The following is a 22,370-nucleotide window of genomic DNA, read 5'->3' on the forward strand; positions in this document are numbered from 1 at the left end:
CGCGCCACTTCCGCTTCCGGTGTCGGTCTAGGCTGCGGGAAGATGGCAGCGGCTGTGGTGGCCTCGGCACTGCCGGTCACCTTTGGGCGGCTGGTGTCTGCATGCAGCCGCAGTGTCCTGAGAGCGTCGGGGCCCGGAGAGGGTGAGACCTTCGCCGCGGGGTGAAGGGAGGAAGCGGGGCGCCCCGCCGTCCCGCCACAAGTGTATCTGTGTCCGACCGATGTTAATCGCTTTTTTTGATTCGGTGATTACAACGCGGACTTTAGAGTTGGGGAAACCTGGGTTCAGATCCTGGTTCCTTTAGTTAGTAGCTTAAATGCTGATGAAAGCTCCCCAACTTCCATATAGGCTGTATTTAACCGGGGGAACAAACTGAGGCTCAGAGTGGTTAGGTAACTTGCTTATGGTCACACAGCAGGGAAGTGGACTGAATCAGACAACTCGGTCCGGCTCCAAGGCCTGTGCTTTAACCATCACCCGCAGGCTGCAAGCCACTCTTTGAGCCTCATATTCCTCATCTGGAAAATGGTGATGAATGTCCTTGCCTAATGGTAACCAATCCAGCAAAAGCAACAGCTGTATTTCAGGCGCTGGGTTGTCATGAGGCTCAAAAAGATTATGTTTGTCAGAAACACTATAAACCTCTGTCTGAAACGGTTGGAGTGTGTATCTGTGTGAGGGAATGTTTATGTGTGTTTTAGAATTGGGTCTGAATGTCTATTTGATGATAATAAATAATTGTTCCCTTTTTTAGGTGTGATAATGATGTTGTGGTTGTGTCTTTGTAAAGAATCTTTATCTTTCATAGAAATATACTGACAGTTGCTTTAATCACAGAGTTGGGCCAGAGGCACTGTGAATGAATCAAGCTTGGCCAAGAGTCGATAACTGTTGAGTCTAGGGAGAGATACAGGAGGACTCGCTCTTCTCTTTACTTTTGTATGCTTGTCATTTTCCATAATAAAACTTGGGTTTAAGCAGGCAGGGAAGTTTTTACAAAAGCAGTGGGACTTACTGCATTCTACCAACATAAAACCACCTCTAGAATGCTGTGTTCAATTCCAGACCCACTGTTTTCAGAGAGAAGCACAGATGAAGTGAACTGAGTAAAGAGAGGGTGACCAAAATGGTAAACAGGCAGGACCTTGAAGCGTGAGTGAAGGAAACAGGATGGACACTGGCACGGTCCTTAGGGAACTAAAGGATGATCCTGGGGCACCATTTGTTCCCAGTGGGGTCACTGCTAAGCTAAGACCATAGGCAAGGGAAGCAGATCAGGTGCAGAAACTTTGTGAGCTTTCAACGGTGGGATGGCTCTCAAGAGAGGCCAATCACAAGTTCCCAATCATGGAGTATTCCACAGGGGCTTCATTTGATGGCTTAGCAGAGTAGATTTCATTCATTTATTTGTATATTCACCATTTATCGAGCACCTATTACAGGTCAAACACTGGTCCAGGATAGCGAATACATCAGTTATAAACATAAAACAATAATCCCTGCTTTTATGGAGCTAGCATTCTGACGCAGGGGGAAGGGTTGTGCAGAGAGACAGGCAATTTTTTAAGAAGAAGCAAATTACATAGTATGTTCGAAGCTGTTAAGACTCATGGAGAAAAATAAAGCACGAGTTGGGAAGAAAGGGTTCAATTTTCAATAGGATGGGTGGGGAAGTCCTCTCTACTGAGACGGTATTTGAGTGGAGACCCAAAGGAAATAGGGAATTAGCCTGGGGGCCACGTGGGGTGGGGGAGCGTCCGGGGCAAGAGCAGTCAAGGCATAGGCCCTTGTACTTGGCATCTTCCAGGAATAGCCAGGAGGCCAGAATGGCAGGTGTGCAGTGAACAAGGGGAAGCTCGTGAGGCATGGGCTCAGAGAGACAGATGGAATCGCACTGCCCACTGCCCTGTCGGCCACTATAAGGACTTCAGCTTTTTCTCTGAGTGAAATGGGGTGTTCTTGTAGAGTTTCGCAAAGTAGTGACGTGATCTGACCTCAGTTTTAACAGGATCCCTCTAGCTGCTGTGCAGAGAAGGAGACTAGGGCGAGAGCAGGGTGTTAGTAATAATCCAGGCTTGGGTGACTGAAGTGGTCAGAGCCTGGATCTCTCAAAGAGAGGCAGGGGGATTTGCTGATAGGTTGGCTGAGGGGTGTGAGAGAGAAGGGTCATAAATGACTGAGATTTGGGGCCTGAGCAACTAGAAAGATGGAGTCGCCATTACGTGAGATGGGGAGGGGTGCGGGAGAAGCAGGCATGAGGGGCAGATCAGGAGCCTTTGTTAGGTTCTGAGACGCCTGTTAGACATGCAGGTGACGATGACAAAGAGACAGGTGTTTGTCGTGTCCGCCAGGCTGCAGGTGTAAACTTGGGAGTCACCAGTGTATAGGTGACGTTTAAATTCATACAGTCACCAGAGGAACGGTCATAGGTAAAGAAGAGGTAAGATCCCATGTCTAAACCACAAGCACACCAAGATGGCAGAGGGGAAGAGAAACCAGCCCAGAAGACCAAGAATTGGGAACAACCGCTAATGAGTGAGCTTTAAAAGTGTGAATTTTATGGTTTATACATTATAGCTCAATTGAAAAAATAAAACCAACAGTAGTTATTGAGAAACCTGTCCTCTGCTTTTTGCACTTAAGCACCAGGCGTTTTATTTCTGAGTCCTTCTCAGTAGGCTATGGGTACCTTTGTCGGTGTATTAGTTATCTACTGCTGTGTCCCAGATTACCCCCAAATCCAGCAGCTTAAGATACCTAACGTGTATTATGGTATGATGTCACACCATCGCTGACAGTCAGGATCCAGCAGCAGCTTAGCAGGTGCTTCTGGCTCCCAGTTTCTCATTAGATTCAAGTCAGGCTGTCAGCTGGGGCTGCAGAATCTGCTTTCCAGCTCCCTCCCTGGGCTGCTGGCAGGAGGCCCCTCCAGGGACTGCTCACAGCACAGCAGCCCCGCAGCAGAGATGAGAGAGGATGCCCAGGACAGCAGCTGCCCTTTTATAACTTAGTCTCGGAAGTGCTGTCCTGTCACTTCTGCCACATGCTGTTGGTCACAGAAACCAGCACCCTGTCGAGGGACAACACACGGGTGAGAACGCCAGGAGGTGGGCTCATCGGGGCGTCCTGGAGGCCGCTCCCACACTGGGGCACCGAACAGGGCCTGAACTTAGTGGGCACTTGTGGTCAAGGTTAGCAGGTAGGTGGTTTGGTTTTAGGCCCTTTTCAATGGTGTGATAAACACATCCTGATGCTTATGGTAATAACCAGTAACTATAAGTGATGTTCTTTTAGTTTTGTTGGCCTAGATTTTTCTGTAGACATGTCGTGATGTGGTGGTTTAAATCGGGTGCCAGTCACAATAGCGGCACTTGCACACTGAGCATCGTAAAGGGCAGTTTGTGTTTCGTATTAGTAACTACGTGTGTTTCTCTTATTCCCTCAGCTTCCCTGTGGTCAGCTTCTCGAAGGTTCAGTTCGCAGAGCGCTTCATTTCCACAAGGGTAATATCAAAATGTGGGTTTTGGTGACTCTCTTCCTTTCCTTTCTAAAGTCAAAACTTCAAACATTTGGGTTTCCAAGAATATTTAGTTTTCTTTTACCTTTTTTGACAGTATTTTTCTCAGACCCTTGACATAAAGAAATACAGACAGAACCTCAAGCACCCAAAGACAAAGGTGTTCTGGGCCTTGCACAGCTGTGTCTTTCTAGGCAAAAGCTTTTAACTCCTAATTGGGGATTTATTTCCAACTGGGAAGGTCGAATCACAGGATGGTTGTGTCAGAATCTCTAGGAGGACCTTACGTAATTTGAAAGAGCATGTTCAGTGTTAAAGAAAAAACATAAAATTAATATAAACTACAGAAGGTAAATTTGACAAAATCATACTCAGGTACGAATACACAGGGTCCCGTCCCTGCCCCGCCCTGTCAGCCCGGGTCGCTGAGCAGGGTCACGCACTCTGAGCTTCGTTCCTCTTCGGCAAAATGGAAGCAATATTAGTCTCCACCTTAGTGGGTTTTCATGAGAGTCGAGTGAATTTCTGCATTTAAAGAACTTAGAAGGGAGCTTCCCTGCTGGCGCAGTGGTTAAGAATCCGCCTGCCAATGCAGGGGACACGGGTTCAATCCCTGGTCCGGGAAGATCACACATGCCGCGGAGCAACTAAGCCCGTGCGCCACAACTGCTGAACCTGCGCTCTAGAGCCCGCGAGCCATAACTACTGAAGCCCGCATTCCTAGACCCCGTGCTCCTCAACAAGAGAAGCCCCCGCGATGAGAAGCCTGTGCACGGCAACGAAGAGTAGCCCCCGCTCGCCGCAACTAGAGAAAGCCCACGCATAGCAACGAAGACCCAATGCAGCCAAAAATAAAATAAATTTTTTTTAAAAAAAGAGCTTAGGGCTTCCCTGGTGGCGCAGTGGTTGAGAGTCAGCCTGCCGATGCAGGGGACACGGGTTTGTGCCCCAGTCCCAGTCCGGGAAGATCCCACATGCCGCGGAGCGGCTGGTCCCATGAGCCATGGCCGCTGAGCTTGCGCGTCCAGAGCCTGTGCTCCGCAACGGGAGAGGTCACAACAGTGAGAGGCCCGTGTACCGCAAAGAAAAAAAAAGAGCTTAGAAAGACTTGTGGTTGCCGTGGGGGAGGGATGGATTGGGAATTTGGGATTAACAGATACAAAGTATTATACACAGAATGGATAAACGACAGGGTCCTACTGTAGAGCATAGGGAACTATATTCAATCTCCTGAGATAAACCATGACAGAAAAGAATATAAAAAAGAATGTCTGTATGTGTATAACTATCACTATGCTGTACAGCAGAAATTAACACAACATTGTAAATCAACTATACTTCAATACAAAAATTAGAAAAAAAAAGAGCTTAGAAGAGCGCCTGGCACGTAGTAAGCTCTCAGTGCAGCCGCCTGCGCTCCTGCAGTGGAGATTCTCAGCAGGGGGGACGCAGGGCCTGGTGTTTCCCTAAAGGAGCAGTGGGCACCCTGGGTGAGGGTGGAAGCAGAAACTCTAAGGGGCGCTTTCGTGAACTCGGCTGACTTCTGTGACCGCCGTGAGTGGCCACTGCTGCCCCCAGTCCCTTCCCAGGTTTGTCCCTCGGTCCTCGGCTGGCTGCTGCCGGGCCGCCCGGGGCAGCTCAGACACGACGCGCAACCGGGGTGCACAGCTTCATTTGGGGGCCAGTTGACTCCGGCAGGGAGGGCGTTCGCTCACTTCACAGGTCTGTTCAGCACCTTCTGTGACAGTGATGGGGGCCCTGGGCCCTGCGCTGGAAGCGGCAGGGTCCCCAGTTTTCTGGGGTCTTCTGGCTGGTCTGAGAGTTAAATTGACATGAAACAGGTTAACAGGAGAAAAGTCAAACCAAAGTTTAATAACCTGTACACACAGGAGAGACCCAGGAGAAATGAGCCACTTGCCCAAATGGCCGAACCCCTCACCTTAAGTAGCACCTTCAGCCAAAGACAAAAGACGATGTTGAGGGTAGGGGTTTGAGACTTCAAAGGGGATGAAGGCAATTCACGTGGAGATGGAAAAGCAGATGTTTGGTGAATAAATGTTTGCTGGGGCTGCAGAGACAGTGGGACAGGAGCGGCCTCGGATCTCTGGGCCCCCGTGTTCCTCGCAGCCATCTCTGGTGATGCTGTGTCCCAGGACAGGCCCTCCGTCTCGAGTCTTTCAGGAAGCTGCGTGCAAACCCAGGCCTGCCTGCCTCCTGCCAAAGTTTCTTCCTGCGTCTTTTGGGCCTTGATTGTTTTCGGCTTGAAGTAATCTGCACGCCTGAGAGACATTTTGGGGCGGGCAGGTTTTGCTCGCCTACAGCTGCGGGGTCAGCTGTCCCGCCAGCCACACAAGCATCAGAGATGTGCTGGGTCCTTGCCCTTCCTAGTGTGCTGAGCGCAGTCATTTCTCACACATCTTGAACTGTCTTTTCACGTGTGTGTGACCCACGTCTGTAAAATATTTTTACAGATACGTCCCTAAAACGTCACTGAGTTCACCACCTTGGCCAGAAGTTGTTGTGCCAGACCCCATCGAGGAGGCCAGACACCACGCAGGTAAGAGAGGCAGAAGCTAGGGGGTGGCGCCCCTGCTTCCACCACAGAGGGGGCCTCCTGGCCACGGAACAAGGACTTCACGTTTCCAGGTGCCTGAGACACGGCGCAGCGTGAAAGCTCAGGTTCGCTCAACACCAGAGTTCAAAACCCTCATTCGTTGAGCCAATCCTCCTAGGGCACCAAGGCACCAGCCGAGTTGCAGGCAGGTAATGCGGGTGGCGCAAGGGCCAGGGCCCAGCTCTGTCTCCCCGCTGTTGGTAGAAACGGGAGTTCAGGGAAGAGGAACAACGTGCCCGGTCATCGGTGGAAGCCGGCCCCAGCCCAGGTGTTCGAGAGGCCATCAGGGTGTCGGGAGGCATGTCAGACAGAATGCGTGTCGCCAGGAGGGCAGTGTGGCCACCACGCCCAGCACCGGGAGGGAGTGCAAGATCCTCAGTTTCCAAAAGCTGGAAGTCCATAGTAATGCGTGGAATCTTCCAGTTTTTAAATACTATTTCGGATGCTGTGCCCGAAAAGTAAAACTGCAGGCGAGGTTCCGGCCTCTTGGCCAGGTGCAGCCGAGGGCTTGACTCGGGTTTCCAGGGCAGACACCGTGCTGTGCGCCCAGCCCCAGGCGAGGCCGGGAGGGTTGGGACAGGAGAGAATGGCCGGGCCTAAGGCGAGGTGGTGACCGTGGGAGCGGGCAGTGGGTGTGGGCGGACGCGAGCAGGAAGCATCCAGCGCCATGAGGGATAATTCTAGGTTTTCCTTGTCCACAAGAAGGCCTCTCTTCTCACTTGGCGAGGCCGCTGGCTCGTTGTTAATAACGACTGGGAATGAAACCAGGTGAGGGTTTCTCCACCGCAGGGTCAGAGAAACCAAGCCAGGCGCGCCGAGCGCTCAGGCCGGAGGATGGCAGGGGGATGGGGGCTTCTGTGCCGTCAGGGCACGATCGTCTGTAAGAGCCCCGTGTGCCCCGCGCGCCCCAGGGCCAGCTCCTGGGAGCAGCGGCTCACCCTTGCCCGCGGTGGGGAGAGCACAGAGGAGCTGCTGGCACGCGCCCTGCCGCCGCCGCTCCAGGGGTGCTCAGGGTCGTGGCTGCGGCGGGGCGGCGGGCACCCAGGTGAGGGTGAAGCTGTGACCCTGAGCGCCCTTCTCCCCACAGAGGTGGTGGAGAAGGTGAATGAGCTGATCGCCCGGGGCCACTACGGCAGGCTCTTCGCCGTGGTGCACTTTGCCAGCCACCAGTGGAAGGTGACCTCTGAAGACCTGATTCTAATTGAAAACAAGTTAGACGTGGCGTGTGGAGAGAGGATCCGGTTGGAGAAGGTGAGACTGTGGGTCAGCTCTGGGGACGCGGCAGGCTGGCCGGGTGGGCACGGTGGGGTCAGGGGAGTGTGAGCAGATCTGCTCCCTGAGGACGGCCCGACTCGGTAGGGCCCCTCCTTACAGGGAGACGATCAGCACGTTTCTCTAAGGAGAAGCGTGTGTCTCACGTCAGACAGAGAAGGGTTTGTCTCACGTCTCCTTAGTGTATTCTTAGAGGAGAATATCTGATCACAGGTACAGTGAAAATCCCAGTTAGGGATGTAAAGAGTTCTCAGGCCCAGATTTATAAAGGGAAAATGTTCCGTTTCGGCTCTAACACACCCCTGACGTTAGGCGTGACAGCTGCCGCTGTGCTGAACAGTGAGCACTGGTTTAGAGGCATCTCGCAGGGTGCTGGTCATCTTCCGACCGTCCTGAACTGCTGCGTGGTGTGTCCTGCATGTTTAGCCAAGTGCTTCGGCCCTCCGCTTATGATTCTGTTTGCTGTGTTCGGGGGCCTATTTGGTTTTTGCCTATTCTACTTCTGTTCATAAAACTGTAGATAAAATATGAGATTTCTGTCCCGGATCATTTTTTTAGGACGTGGTTAACTGTTGGTATGATGTGATATAAAATACGGTTTTCTTTATAATTTAAAACTCCGCCTTCCTTTGTGATTGTAGATTCTTTGCATATTTACACCCAGGGGAGCATTAAACTCTCCTTTCTCAGGCAGTCTTCCCACAGCCTGTGATGCGAGCAGGACCACGGCTCAGGCTGAACCAGGGCGCTGTGTGGACGCCAGCAGCCAGCACAGTCCTTCTCCTCGGTCACCCCCGTGGCTCTGTCATGAGCTCATGAACAAGAGTACATTTACCTTTCACATCTAAAACAAGAGACTTCTGGAGTGTGTTTGTGAGGATTTCTAAAAAGCCATTATTTTGAAACATTTCACATTAACAAAAACATGGGAAGCTCCACCTAATGCAGGTGGTTTTTCATAACGTAGGAAACCCAGCAATAGAGAATGTGTCGGGCTGAGAGTGAGTCAAGCAAGGTTTCATTATTTGTCATCACCTAACATACATAGCCCACTGATGTTATTGTAAAATAGGCTTTGTCTTTAGACATTTAAGCTTAATGCGATCAAGGTTTTTTCTTATCAGGAGAATTTCAGACAGTCTCCCAGTGTCTAATGAGAACCCCACTGCACTTGGGTCGCAGAACTGTCTTCATCTGAGGCCACACTTAGCGTCACAGTTTCCCTCCAGTGAGAGAGGCTGCCTGGCCGTGCAGGATTTTGCAGTCATTAAAAGAATACCTTGGGGCTTCCCTGGTGGCGCAGTGGTTGAGAGTCCACCTGCCGATGCAGGGGACACGGGTTCGTGCCCCGGTCCAGGAAGATCCCACATGCCGCGGAGCGGCTGGGCCCATGAGCCATGGCCGCTGAGCCTGCGCGTCCGGAGCCTGTGTTCCGCAACGGGAGAGGCCACAACAGTGAGAGGCCCGCGTACCGCAAAAAAAAAAATTAAAAAAAAGAATACCTTGAACCTCAACCTTTGCAGTATCAGCAGGACTGTGAACTGTATAAAAGACACCACGGTCTGGTTTGTGCATTTTTTCCCCGTATGTATTATACTTCAATAAAAAGTTGTTATTTTTTTAAAAGCCACTGTTGCCATAGGAGGTTACCCGCTCACCCGGATGACCGAGTTCCACGTGTCCGGGTCTGACGGCGCGGGCATGTCCGCAGGCAGCCCGGCGCCCCTGCACACACAGCCACGCACCAGCTGGCGGCCCCTCTGTCCCAGGTTGAGGGAGTCGCTAGTTAGATAGCAGAGGAAGCCTACGTTTTGGTTTCGGGGAACCGACACCTTGCTTCCTTTCCAGCGTGCTCGGGTCACTGCCTGTTCTAGGAGCTTTGTGTTATTTGCTGGTAACAAGCCTGTTTGATTCCAGGTCCTGCTGGTTGGGGCCGATGACTTCACGCTGCTCGGCAGACCCCTCCTCGGGTAATGTGCTCTCAGGTGCCGGCGGGGAGGCTGGGCAGAGGGGCTCCTGTCACACCCGCTGCAACCACCAAGCTCAACACGCGCACGCTTGTCACCGTGGGAGTGTAGCATCCCGCGTACAGAGCATCCAGGACAAATCGTTGACCTGTTACTCATTCATTGCAGTTTGGCCCTTTTAAGATTTGCTGTGGGACGACACTGTTCTTTGTTGTGCTTTTTGGTAGTTTTCACAGTGCCTGCAGGGAGGGCGTATGACGTTGATAACTGGCAGAAAAGGAAGTTAAACTTTATTTAGATGTTCTCATGTAAAGCACTAGTAAAACTGAAAAATAATCAGGAAGGTACATTACTGTTTGTTTTCCTCTCTTCCAGAAAGGATCTTGTTCAAGTAGAAGCCACAGTCATTGAAAAGACAGAATCGTGGCCAAAAATCAATATGAGATTCAAGAAAAGGAAAAACTACAAAAGGAAAAGAAGTAAGTTGGAGAAAGCGTGGCTGCTGCGTTCCCGTCCTCTGGGTGTTGCCCCGTGTCCTGCACTGGGCCACGTTGGACGAGGCCCTGCCCTCTGCCGGGCGCTCTTGGGGGTGCAGTGGCCCAGAGACCAGTGAGACCAGTGAGAGCTCTGCCCGCATCCTGGCTCTGCGGGGAGGGGCGGGTAGCAGTCGCTAACCACTCCGGGCCTTGTGGAGGGCGCGGCCCTGGGAGACGTCAGGGGCAGCTGGGTTCCTGCCAGAAAACCCAGAAGCAGGTCACGTGTCCACCACGGGGACTGGACGAGCAAACGGAGATTCCCTCGGTGGGATGTTGTCCAGTGCAGTGGACGGCCCACCTCCACACGGCAGGGACGATCTTAGACTATGTGAGGGTGAGGCCGAGTCGTGAAGCCCGGAGGTGGGCAGAGCTCAGCCTCATGCTGCGGGGCACACGCTCGCGCCCGCACACGTTATGCACACACATAACGATGGCACCTTTTTAAAGGAAGAACGGTATGTGCAGAATCACGGGTGTGGCTGCCTCCGGAGGGGCGTGGGGCAGGGAAGGAAGGAGTCACAAATGCAGAGTGAGCGTGTGTTGGGGTGGACAGCGCCTCAGCCAGGAAGGGAGGAAGCGGCGGCGGGAAGGGCCGGCACCCGAGGGGGGGACTTCACAGCAGGGGCCTCCCCCAGGGGCGCAGGCAGGGCCTGGTGAGCGGGAGTGGAGAGGCCGCCGCATCCAGCGGCCTTGTGGTGACTTGTGGGAGTTGGCGGCTCAGCATAGGGACAGGAGGGGAGCCTGTGCCCTGAGTGGGGGCAGGAGACCCCCTCTCCCTGCCCGGCCTCACAGAGCGGGGCTGAGACGAGGGTTCACGGAGGGGTCCCCCTCGGCCCTCACCCAGCCGTTGCTGCCCGCTTTCCGCAGCCTGGGCTCTGTCTCCCCCGTCCCCCACGCGACCTTTTGTTCCCATTCAGAGCCCCCTGCCATTGCCCAGTAAACCCACAAGTGGGAACAGAAAGGTCCCTGCAGAGGCCTCCCCTGGAGGTCACAGCCCCTTGGGGCGGGACCCACAGGCTGCCAGCATCTTGTCTCAGGAAGTGTGCAGTTGGCCCCCTGTATCCCCATCTGCCACACTCGCAGAGTCAGCCAGCCACGGATTGAACATTTGCAGGAGGGACTTCCCCGGCGGTCCAGTGGTTGACTCCGCTCTTCCAATGCAGGGGGCACAGGTTTGATCCCTGGCCAGGGAACTAAGAGATCCCACGTGCCACAACTAAGAGCCCGCATGCCGCAGGGCCAAAAAAAAAAAAAAAAAGAAAAGAAAATTTGCAGGAAAAAAAATTCCAGAGAGTTCCAAAAAGCAAAACTTGAATTTGCTTCACCAAGTACTTACATAGGATCTATATTATACATTGTATTTACACCTGTTCATATGGCGTTTACAGTGTTTTAGGCCTCACATGTGACCTAGAGATGGTTTAGAGTATACGGGAGGGTGTGTGTAGGTTACATGCAGACACTAGGCCATCTTATTAAGGGGCTTGAGCATCCTTGGATGCCGGTGTCCTCGGGGGTCCTGGAACCCTTCCCCTGCAGATAACAAGGGATGATGTATGTCTCCCACAATCCTCGGTTACAAACGGTGAAACGTACCAGAGGTGGTAGCTTCAGCTTTACTAGAGTTGGGTCAGTAGGGAGCCTCTCCTGTACCCTCCGCCACCTCCAGTAGCCTCAGCGTAGCCAGAAGGGGCTCCCCCCCTACCCATGCAGGGCAGGGGTCTCTGGGCACGTGGGGGAGGCCAGGCTGGGGGCCGCAGCAAGGGCGCCCCTGGCCTCCAGGCCCCGGAGCGTTGCAGCCCCCGTGGGATCTGACGGCGCTCACGGAGTGAGTGGTGAGGCAGGTGGTCAGCGATGACCAAAAACCACGGCCTGTGGGACATCACTGGGTGAACAGTTCCGCCCAGCTGCGGGGCGGTGCTGGTGCAAGGCAGACCCTTGAGGAAAGAGCGGGCGGCGGCTGGGTCTCACGGTAGCTGGTTGACAGCATCCAGATCTGTGTTCATGCCCGGGCCCTGCTCTGTCTTGCAGTTATCGTGAGTCCTCAGACCGTCCTCCGGATAAACACCATCAAGATTGCTCCATGTCTGTGCTGATCGTCCAGCTAATGTTTCTAGAAATATAAAAATAAATCCATTTTCCGAGGAGACCGGGTTTCTGTGTTCTGGTGCAGATAGCTGTGCTGTAAAAAGCCCAGTCCTGTTGTGGATTGTTTGAGGCTGAGCACCCTGACTGGGAGCTCACTCTTAGTAAGGGATAGCCTCCCTTATAGCTGGAGAGACAGGCATCCGGGGAGAGTTACAGGCGCGGCCCTCCCAGGGCTGGAGCCTGGATGCTTGTGTAAGAGACACACTGATATTACTGGCTGCCCTCCACCGGGCACCACAGGGGCGTGATGTGGGGGACACGGCTGGGGCCCAGGAGCTGACGCCAGGAGAGACACGATCCGGATTCCACTCCTGGGCAAGATGTACAAAAACATGAGCAAATTCCCATCCCTTGGGTAATCCAATTACCTGTTTCTAGTGATTTGCTTTTCTAAGAAGCTGAGATGCAAACCAGGCATCTGGGTGCAGAGTCCGTGCCCTTGTCCTTTTGCTCCACTGGGTCCAGCAGGGAAGGAGGGCCACAGTGCCCGAGGAGGGGGGGCACTATGTCCAAGGCCAGGGTGTGGCGGTGGGGCTGCAGAGCTGGGGCGGTGCAGCACGTTCTAGGAACTGGATGTGAAGTGACCGAGCAGAGGGGCCGGAGCAGTTTTGAACCTGATCCTGAAGGCAGCCTCCTGTCCCAGAAGGGTTGGGGGCAGCTGTCGGGCGGGTCAGGCCGGCAGCTGACCCCTGTGACAAGGGAGGGATCCTGAACCAGATTGGCCAGGGCTGGAGGGCAAGTGGAAGGACGTGGAGGTGGGGGTCGAGTGTAGGGAGCGGGGGGCTCCCAGACGGCCCAGGCCTCTGGTTCTGTGTCCTTCACAGAGGCCAGGCTTCCTCCAAGAGAATAGTTGGGGCTTTCAAGGGACACAATAAAACCCTTTATCAAACTGTAGTTAATACTTTCTTCCAGAGTCCTATGACGGGAGAATGAGCAAGGCAGGCGGCACTGCACCGGGAGGCCAACCCCTCTCCTCCCTGCCCCCTTTCAGGTACCCAGTCACCCTCAGGGATGCTGGGGGATGCTGGCTGGCCAGGCCCGTGGGGACACTCCCCCTCCTGCAGTGCCCCCCATGTACAGCAGGGGGCAGCAGTCCTGCTGGATGCGGAGATTTTGGATTCCGGCCGCTGGTTGCTGGCTGCAGTGCCCCTGGGGTGGGTGGCAGGGGTGGTGGGCCGACCTCAGAGCATGGGTGCTCTCCCTCTGACACCGCTGCGTCAGGATCTGTGATAACTTTGCACGCTGTATCTCGTGCGGACTGCTCTGAGAGCCACGGCTCTGGATCCCGGGGCCTGGCTCTCTCCGGGTCCTCTCAGCCAGCCTAGGGCCTGCTCCTGTGGTCCTTTTTACCTGTGCAGGTAAGATGGGAGTCACCTTCCACATCCTTCAACTTATGCGCATCCATGTGCTTGAAATACAGAACAGATTCTGAAGTCGTCTGCTGTAGTCAGGCAGCACAGCTTACGTAGTTGGGGAGGGGGTGGGTGGCTCCGGACCCAGACTGACCTGGTGTGAACCCCAGACCCACCCCCCAAGGAGTCCTTGGGCACGTTATCTGGTCCCTGGGCCTCAACTTCCTCATCCCTCAAATGGGGGCGATACTAGTACCCACCCGCTGGACCACCGTGAGGATTCTGGGTGACAGCAACTGCTCAGCCTAGTCAGCATTTGTGATCCTAGAAAGAGGCGGAGCCACCGTGTTCTGGGGAACTGGTGACGTGCCCATAAAGCATTGCCATCGGTGTCGAACTGGTGAAAGATTACTCCTTTTGAAAACTGGACTGGGCATCATTCACAACAGCCAGGAAGCAGAAATGGCTCGTGTCCATCCTGATGGATAAACAAATGTAGTCTACCCGTACAATGGACGTGTTTATTCAGCAATAAGAAAGGAATGGTTAGGACTCCACGCTTCCACTGCAGGGGGCACAGGTTCGATCCCTGATTGGGGAACTAGGATCCTGCAAGCCGCCACAGCCAAAAAAAAGAAAGGAATGGCTCTGACCCTCGCTACAGCAGTGAGAGAAGCCAGACACGAAAGGACAAATATTGTATGATTCTACTTACGTGAAATACCCAGAATAGGCAGATTCATAGAGACGGAAAGTAGGTGAGAGGTCGTCAGGGGCTGGGGGAGGGGAAACAGAATTCTCACTTCCTGGGCACCCGGTTTCTGTTTGATGTCCTAAAAAAAAGTCCGGAAGTGGATAGTGTGATGGTTCACAACATTGTCAGTGTCATTAATGCCGATGAATTGTCAGTTAAAAGTGGTTAAGTTGGTAAATTGTATGTTATGTATATTTCACCACAACTTTTTTTTTTTTTTTTTTTTTTTTTTTTTTGCGGTACGCGGGCCTCTCACTGTTGTGGCCCCTCCCGCTGCGGAGCACAGGCTCCAGACGCGCAGGCTCAGCGGCCATGGCTCACGGGCCCAGCCGCTCCGCGGCATGTGGGATCTTCCCGGACCGGGGCACGAACCCGTGTCCCCTGCATCGGCAGGCGGACTCTCAACCACTGCGCCACCAGGGAAGCCCCTCACCACAACTTTTTAAACATAGGGAAAAACCCTACTAGGTTAATGAGTCACATCAGTTGACTGGAAAAAAGAAGGCAAAACTTGGATTCCCGTGGCTGTCGTTGATGACTGTTCCCTCCCAGCTGTTCTTGGCCGGTGACTGGACACTGCAGCTGCAGGTCACCTGGGCTTGGCAGGGGGCTCCAGCCACACCACCCTCACCGCCTGTCACCTCGCTGCCTGCTGGGCCCTCCCAGGCCGGTGTCTCTGTTCCCTTTTCCACAGGAATACTTTGCTGCTCGGTCTGCAGTGGGGCCTTCACCCTGGCCTCCAAGCACCTGCTTGCCTCCCTGCCCCGCCTCACCCCATTAATCCAGACCCCTGCCCAGCGGGCACCACCTTGGCCTTGCCCGGCTCCCGAGCTCAGGCTGCCCCTCCATCCTCCGCCCAGTTCACTCCGCCAGACTGCAGGGCTAACCCTCTCAGGGCCAGGTGTGGCCCGAGACCCGAGTCTGCTCTCACCCCAAAACCTCCCAGCGGGTCCAGACAGATAGTGGGGGCGGGGAGCATGTAGGGGGAGCGTGAAAGGGGACAGTGGGATGCAGGACAGCCCCAGGCAGGCACGAGGGCTTTGATCAGACTGTCACCTCCGTTACTAACCAGGGGGCCTGGCTGCTGCTGAAACGTGTCACTAGCTCAGATGGGGCTGTGGAGCTGTCCCATCTCAGCAGGTCCCTTCCCAGGTCACTGTCCCTGCTCCCCGTCTTCTACCTGGTGTCAGCACACGTGTATTTTTCTGTCCCGGGTTTCTCCTCTGCCTTTCTCCCCCACTGGACCACCAGCTCCAGGCGGGGGGAACGTATCTGTTTTATTCACTAACGTACACGCAGCATCCAGGACCACACCTGGCCCGCGGCAGGGATGCAGGTGCGTGCACGAATGTCTCCGTCACAGCCCCTAATTCCATGCTGTTGCTGACCAGGGGAGGGCTGAAGGGGCTCCTTCCGTCTGCGGCGTGGGTCCCAGGCTGTGCTCGGGGCCGCAGGCGTGGGGGCATGGGGGTTGGGGGGGGAGGAGGGTCAGTGGAGCCTGCCCAGTGGCGTCTGGTGAGGCTACTGGCCCAGCAGCTTTATGGAAAAGATGGATCCTTGGTGTCCAGCAGGACCACAGTCAGAGCTCTACAAACATTAAAGATGTAAGTTGGGACTTCCGTGGTGGCCCAGTGGTTAAGACTCCGTGCTTCCACTGCAGGGGTCACAGGTTCGATCCGTGGTTGGGGAACTAAGAGCCCCCATGCCGTGCAGTATGACCAAAAAAGTTTTTTTTTTAATACTTTTTAAATGAAGATGTAAATTGCTCTACAGTGCCGGCAGGGCTGTTCTGGTTCCTGCAGGTTAGCCCAGCTGTCAGGAGGGCAGCTTCCTCCTGACATCTCCCCACCCTGGGGGCCTCGGACTCCTCGGGCCACTTCCGCTGAGTCAGGGCGCAAACCCGCAGGGCCTGGTTCTCGGAGATAAGGGTGGCACACCTGGCGGCTGGGTGCCCCTTGACCCACTTCCTGCGAGGCCCCGCGGCAGAGATGGGGAAATGCTGAACCTAGGCTGCTCACCGCCCTGGAGACGCCATCTGGCTTTCTTCTTCCTCTGCTCCCATGGGCGGCCACCAGAGACACATCATCCCCTTAGAACCCGGGCAATGCTTCCAGGCCTTGGTGCGCAGTACAGAGTTGCAAGATAGAGTCCGGCCCTACCCCAGGCTCCTGATAAAGTTCAGGACTGGCAGAGTCGTTATCAGGTTGTCCTGGCACGATCTCGGGGGGACAAAGGTCACCTCGTGGAGGGATCATTTTCAAGTAAAATTGCCTGGTGTGGGGCCTGCCTGCAGCCAGTGAGCCAAAGAGGAAACCGTGAAAGAGTGGGGAGACGCAGCCCCTGCCCTGAGGGGACAAAGGAGCAGAGAGTTGAGGCCGTTGCTGGGAGGTCCATGCAGGTCAGACCTTGACGACGGTGACATCTGTGAGCTGCTCTGGGCTCAGGGCTCTGGGCCAGGTGCACTAAATCATCTAAGCCTCCAAGAGCCCTGCAACGTGGGTACTGTCATTTCTCACCATTTTACACACAAAGAAACTAAACCATAGAGGGGTGAAGGTGTTTTTCTGGTTCCCCAGATAGTTCTGATATGGGCGGCCGGGGTTGAGGAACCTCAGCGGCCAAGTCTCACCTCTTAACCGAGGCCAAGGGAGATCTTCTTGGAGCTGAAGGTTTGGACAAATAACGAACTGAGGGGTTTTTTTGTGTGTGGGAGGGGTTGTTTTGTTTTTTTGTTTTTTAATATAAATTTATTTATTCATTTTTGGCTGTGTTGGGTCTCCATTGCTGTGCACGGGCTTTCTCTAGTTGCGGCAAGTGGGGCTACTCTTCGTTGCGGTGAGCAGGCTTCTCATTGCAGTGGCTTCTCTTGTTGCGAAGCATGGGCTCTAGGCGCGCGGGCTTCAGTAGTTGTGGCACGTGAGCTCAGTAGTTGTGGCTCATGGGCTCTAGAGCGTGGGGGCTTCAGTAGTGGTGGTACACAGGCTTAGTTGCTCTGCATCATATGGGATCTTCCCGGACCACGGCTTGAACCCGTGTCCCCTGCATTGGCAGGTGGATTCTTAACCCCTGCACCACCAGGGAAGTCCCTGAGGGGTTTTTTTGAATTGTTCCAAGTGGTGTCTTGAAACTCCCCAAGTCTTAAACCTGGGGCCCAGATGTAAACCTGGGTGGAAGCCGTAACCTGGGCCTCAAGACGCCAGCCAAACCCCCGATGCTGCAATCCGGAGCAGAAAAGGCAAGTGCCCAGTACCCCGCATGACTCAGACCTGACGCCCAGCCCTCAGGCCACTGCACCTGACCAGGAAGTCCCTGACAGGAGGCTGCCCCTCAGGCATCTCTGGGACCTGAGGAGAGGAGCCCCCAATAGGACGCCTGGCTCTCAGGTGACTCCATGACAGGACAGCTGCCCGAGCCGTGTGGCTGACAGGGTCTTGGTTCTCCGGCCTGGTGTCAGGCCTGAGCCTCTGAAGTGTGAGAGCCGAGTTCAGGACATTGGTCCACCAGAGACCTCCCAGCTCCACATAATATCAAACGGCAAAAGCTCTCCCAGAGATCTCTATCTCAATGCTAAGACCGAGCTCCACCCAACGGCCAGCAAGCTCCAATGCTGGACAACCTTTGACAAACAACTAGCCAGACAGGAACGCAACCCCACCCATTAGCAGAGAGGCTGCCTAAAATCATGCAAAGTTCAAAGACACACCAAAACACCACCAGACGCAGCCCTGCCCAGCAGAAAGACAAGATCCAGCCCCATCCACCGAAACACAGGTACCAGTCCCCTCCACCAGGAAGCCTACACAAGCCACTGAACCAACCTTACCCACTGGGGGCAGACACCAAAAACAACAGGAACTAGGAACAGGCAGCCTACAAAAAGGAGACCCCAAACACAGTAAGTTAAGCAAAATGAGAAGACAGAGAAATATGCAGGAGAAGAAGGAGCAAGGTAAAAACCCACCAGACCAAACAAATGAAGAGGAAATAGGCAGCCTACCTGAAAAGTAATTCAGAATAATGATAGTAAAGTGATCCAAAATCTTGGAAATAGAATGGAGAAAATACAAGAAACGTTTAACAAGGACCTAGAAGAACTAAAGAGCAAACAATGATGAACAACACAATAAATGAAATTAAAAATTATCTAGAAGGAATCAATAGAATAACTGAGGCAGACGAATGGATAAGTGACCTGGAAGATAAAATAGTGGAAATAACTACCACGGAGCAGAATAAAGAAAAAAGAATGAAAAGAATTGAGGACAGGGGCTTCCCTGGTGGTGCAGTGGTTAGGAGTCCGCCTGCCAATGCAGGGGACATGGGTTCGTGCCCCAGTCTGGGAAGGACCCACATGCCGCCGAGTGGCTGGGTCCGTGAGCCATGGCCGCTGAGCCTGCGCGTCCAGAACCTGTGCTCTGCAATGGGAGAGACCACAACAGTGAGCGGCCCGCATACCACAAAAAAAAAAAAAAAAAAAATCTGCCAACAAACAAAAGCCCAGGACCAAATGGCTTCACAGGCGAATTAAACATTTAGGGAAGAACTAACACCTATCCTTCTCAAGCTCTACCAAAATATAGCAGAGGGAGGAACACTCCCAAACTCATTCTACGAGGCCACCATCACCCTGATACCAAAACCAGACAAAGATGTCACAAAAAAAGAAAACTACAGACCAATATCACTGATGAATATAGATGCAAAAATCTTCAACAAAATACTAGCAAACAGAATCCAACAACACATTGAAAGGATCATACACCATCATCAAGTGGGGTTTATCCCAGGAATGCAAAGATTCTTCAATATATGCAAATCAATCAATGTGATACACCATGTTAATAAACTGAAGGATTAAAAGCCATATAATCTCAATAGATGCAGAAAAAGCTTTTGACAAAATTCAACACCCATTTATGATAAAAACTCTCCAGAAAGTTGGCACAGAGAGAACTTACCTCAACATAATAAAGGCCATATTTGACAAACCTACAGCCAACATCATTCTCAATGGTGAAAAACTGAAACCATTTCCTCTAAGATCAGGAACAAGACAAGGATGTCCACTCTCACCACTATTATTCAACATAGTTTTGGAAGTTTTAGCCACAGCAATCAGAGAAGAAAAAGAAATAAAAGGAATCCAAATCGGAAAAGAAGAAGTAAAGCTGTCACTGTTTGCAGATGACATGATACTATACATAGAGAATCCTAAAGATGCTACCAGAAAACTGCTAAAGCTAATCAATGAATTTGGTAAAGTAGCAGGATACAAAATTAATGCACAGAAATCTCTTTCATTCCTATACAATAATGATGAAAAATCTGAAAGAGAAATTAAGGAACACTCCCATTTACCATTGCAACAAAATGAATAAAATACCTAGGAATAAACCTACCTAAGGAGACAAAAGACCTGCATGCAGAAAACTATAAGATATTGATGAAAGAAATTAAAGATGATACAAACAGATGGAGAGATATACCATGTTCTTGGATTGGAAGAATCAACATTGTGAAAAGGACTCTACTGCCCAAAGCAATCTACAGATTCAATGCAATCCCTATCAAGCTACCAATAGCATTTTTCACAGAACTAGAACAAAAAATTTCACAATTTGTATGGAAACACAAAAGACCCCGAATAGCCAAAGCCATCTTGAGAAAGAAACACAGATCTGGAGGAATCAGGCTCCCTGACTTCAGACTAGACTACAAAGCTACAGTAATCAACACAATATGGTACTGGCACAAAAACAGAAATATAGATCAATGGAACAGAATAGAAAGCTCAGAGATAAGCCCACGCACATATGGTCACCTTATCTTTGATAAAGGAGGCAAGAATATACAACGGAGAAAAGACAGTGTCTTCAATAAGTGGTGCTGGGAAAACTGGACAGCTACATGTAAAAGAATGAAATTGGAACACTTCATAACACCAAACACAAAAATAAACTCAAAATGGATTAAAGACCTAAACGTAAGGCCAGACACTATAAAACTCTTAGAGGAAAACATAGGAAGAACACTCTTTGACATAAATCACAGCAAGATTCTTTTTGACCCACCTCTTAGAGAAAGGGAAACAAAACCAAAAATAAACAAATGTGTCCTAATGAAACTTAAAAGCTTTTGCACAGCAAAGGGAACCATAAACAAGACGAAAATACAACCCTCAGAATAGGAGAAAATATTTGCAAATGAAGCAACTGACAAAGGATTAATCTCCAAAATATACAAGCAGCTCATGCAGCTCAATATCGAAAAAACAAACAACCGAATCCAAAAATGGACAGAAGACCTAAACAGACATTTCTCCAAAGAAGATATACAGATTGCCAACAAACACATGAAAGGATGCTCAACATCACTAATCATTAGAGAAATGCAAACCAAAACTACAATGAGGTATCACCTCACACCAGTCAGAATGGCCATCATCAAAATATCTACAAACAATAAACGCTGGAGAGGGTGTGGAGAAAAGGGAACCCTCTTGCACTATTGGTGGGAATGTAAATTGATGCAGCCCTATGGAGAACAGTATGGAGGTTTTAAAAAAACTAAAAATAGAACTACCATACGACCCAGCAATCCCACTACTGGGCATATACCCTGAGAAAACCATAATTCAAGAAGAGTCCTAGGGGCTTCCCTGGTGGCCCAGTGGTTGAGAATCTGCCTGCTAATGCAGGGGATACGGGTTTGAGCCCTGGTGTGGGAGGATCCCACATGCTGCGGAGCAACTAGACCCGTGAGCCACAACTACTGAGCCTGTGCGTCTGGAGCCTGTGCTCCGCAACAAAAGAGGCCGCGATAGTGAGAGGCCCACGCACCGCGATGAAGAGTGGCCCCCACTTGCCACAACTAGAGAAAGCCCTCGCACAGAAACGAAGGCCCAACACAGCAAAAATAAATTAATTAATAAGCTCCTACCCCCAACATCTTCAACAAAAAAAAAAGTCATGTACCACAATGTTCATTGCAGCACTATTTATAATAACCAGGACATGGAAGCAACCCAAGTGTCCATCAACAGACGAATGGATAAAGAAGATGTGGCACATATATACAATGGAATGTTACTCAGCCATAAAAGAAACAAAATTGAATTATTTGTAGTGAGGTGGATGGACCTAGAGTCTGTCATACAGAGTGAAGTAAGTCAGAAAGAGAAAAACAAATACCGTATGCTAACACATATATATGGAATTAAAAAAAAAAAAAGGTTCTGAAGAACCTAGGGGCAGGACAGGAATAAAGACACAGATGTACAGAATGGACCTGAGGGCACGGGGAGGAGGAAGGGTAAGCTGGGATGAAGTGAGAGTGTAGCATTGACATATATACACTACCAAATGTAAAACAGATAGTTAGCGGGAAGCAGCTGCATAGCACAGGGAGATCAGCTCAGTGCTTTGTGACCACCTAGAGGGGTGGGATAGGGAGGATGGGAGGGAGACACAAGAGGGAGGGGATATGGGGATATGTGTATACATATAGCTGATTTTATTTGTTATACAGCAGAAACTAACACAACATTGTAAAGCAATCATACTCCAATAAAGATGTTAAAGAAAAAAAAAGTGGAGTCTTGCCAGCTCGGCAAGGCTGAACCCCACATCTGCCACTTATTCCGTCTGTGCCCTGAGCAAGTTCTTACTGCATGCGTTGGTTCCTTGTTGCAAAGTGGGGACATTAGCGGGACTTCCCTGGTGGTGCAGTGGTTAAGAATCTTCCTGGCAATGCAGGGGACACAGGTTCAAGCCCTGGTCTGGGATGATCCCACATGCCACAGAGCAACTAAGCCTGTGCACCACAACTACTGAGCCTGCACACTACAGCCTGCGAGCCACAACTACTGAGCCCGTGTGCCACAACTACTGAAGCCCACGTGCCTAGAGCCCGTGCTCCGCAACAAGAGAAGCCACCGCAATGAGAAGCCTGTGCACCGCAATGAGAAGCCTGTGCACCACAACGAAGAGTAGCCCCCGATCGCCGCAACTACAGAAAGCCCGTGTGCATCAACGAAGACCCAATGCAGCCAAAAAATAATTAATTAATTAATTTAATTAAAAATCAAATAAAACGACATTTTTTTTAAAAAGTGGGGACATTAGTGGCACCCGCCTTGCCTTGCACCGGTGGGTGTGCTGGGGTGAACGTGGGCATCATGGCTAATTGTTAAGGCACGTTGCTCAGCAGCT

At 51.8% G+C, this 22,370-nt stretch overlaps 1 protein-coding gene across 2 annotated transcripts; it reads left to right on the forward strand.

Moving 5' to 3' along the window:
* The first annotated feature begins 16 nt into the window (after nucleotides 1-16).
* MRPL21 (mitochondrial ribosomal protein L21) lies at nucleotides 17-12,060 on the forward strand. 2 transcript variants are annotated; one of them, XM_079708883.1, is made up of 7 exons: nucleotides 17-142; nucleotides 3,446-3,503; nucleotides 5,989-6,074; nucleotides 7,219-7,382; nucleotides 9,321-9,373; nucleotides 9,746-9,849; nucleotides 11,938-12,060. In XM_079708883.1, the coding sequence occupies exons 1-7, from the start codon at nucleotides 43-45 to the stop codon at nucleotides 12,000-12,002; spliced, it is 630 nt and encodes a 209-aa protein (XP_079565009.1). In that variant the 5' UTR covers nucleotides 17-42; the 3' UTR covers nucleotides 12,003-12,060. The 2 variants fall into 2 exon arrangements, with proteins under 2 accessions (XP_079565009.1, XP_079565008.1); XM_079708882.1 differs by lacking the exons at nucleotides 17-142; nucleotides 3,446-3,503; nucleotides 5,989-6,074 and having other exon boundaries at nucleotides 6,770-7,382.
* The last annotated feature ends 10,310 nt before the right edge of the window (nucleotides 12,061-22,370 follow it).

This window comes from Hyperoodon ampullatus (genome assembly GCF_949752795.1).
Source record: "Hyperoodon ampullatus genome assembly, chromosome: 7".
NCBI lineage: Eukaryota > Metazoa > Chordata > Mammalia > Artiodactyla > Ziphiidae > Hyperoodon > Hyperoodon ampullatus.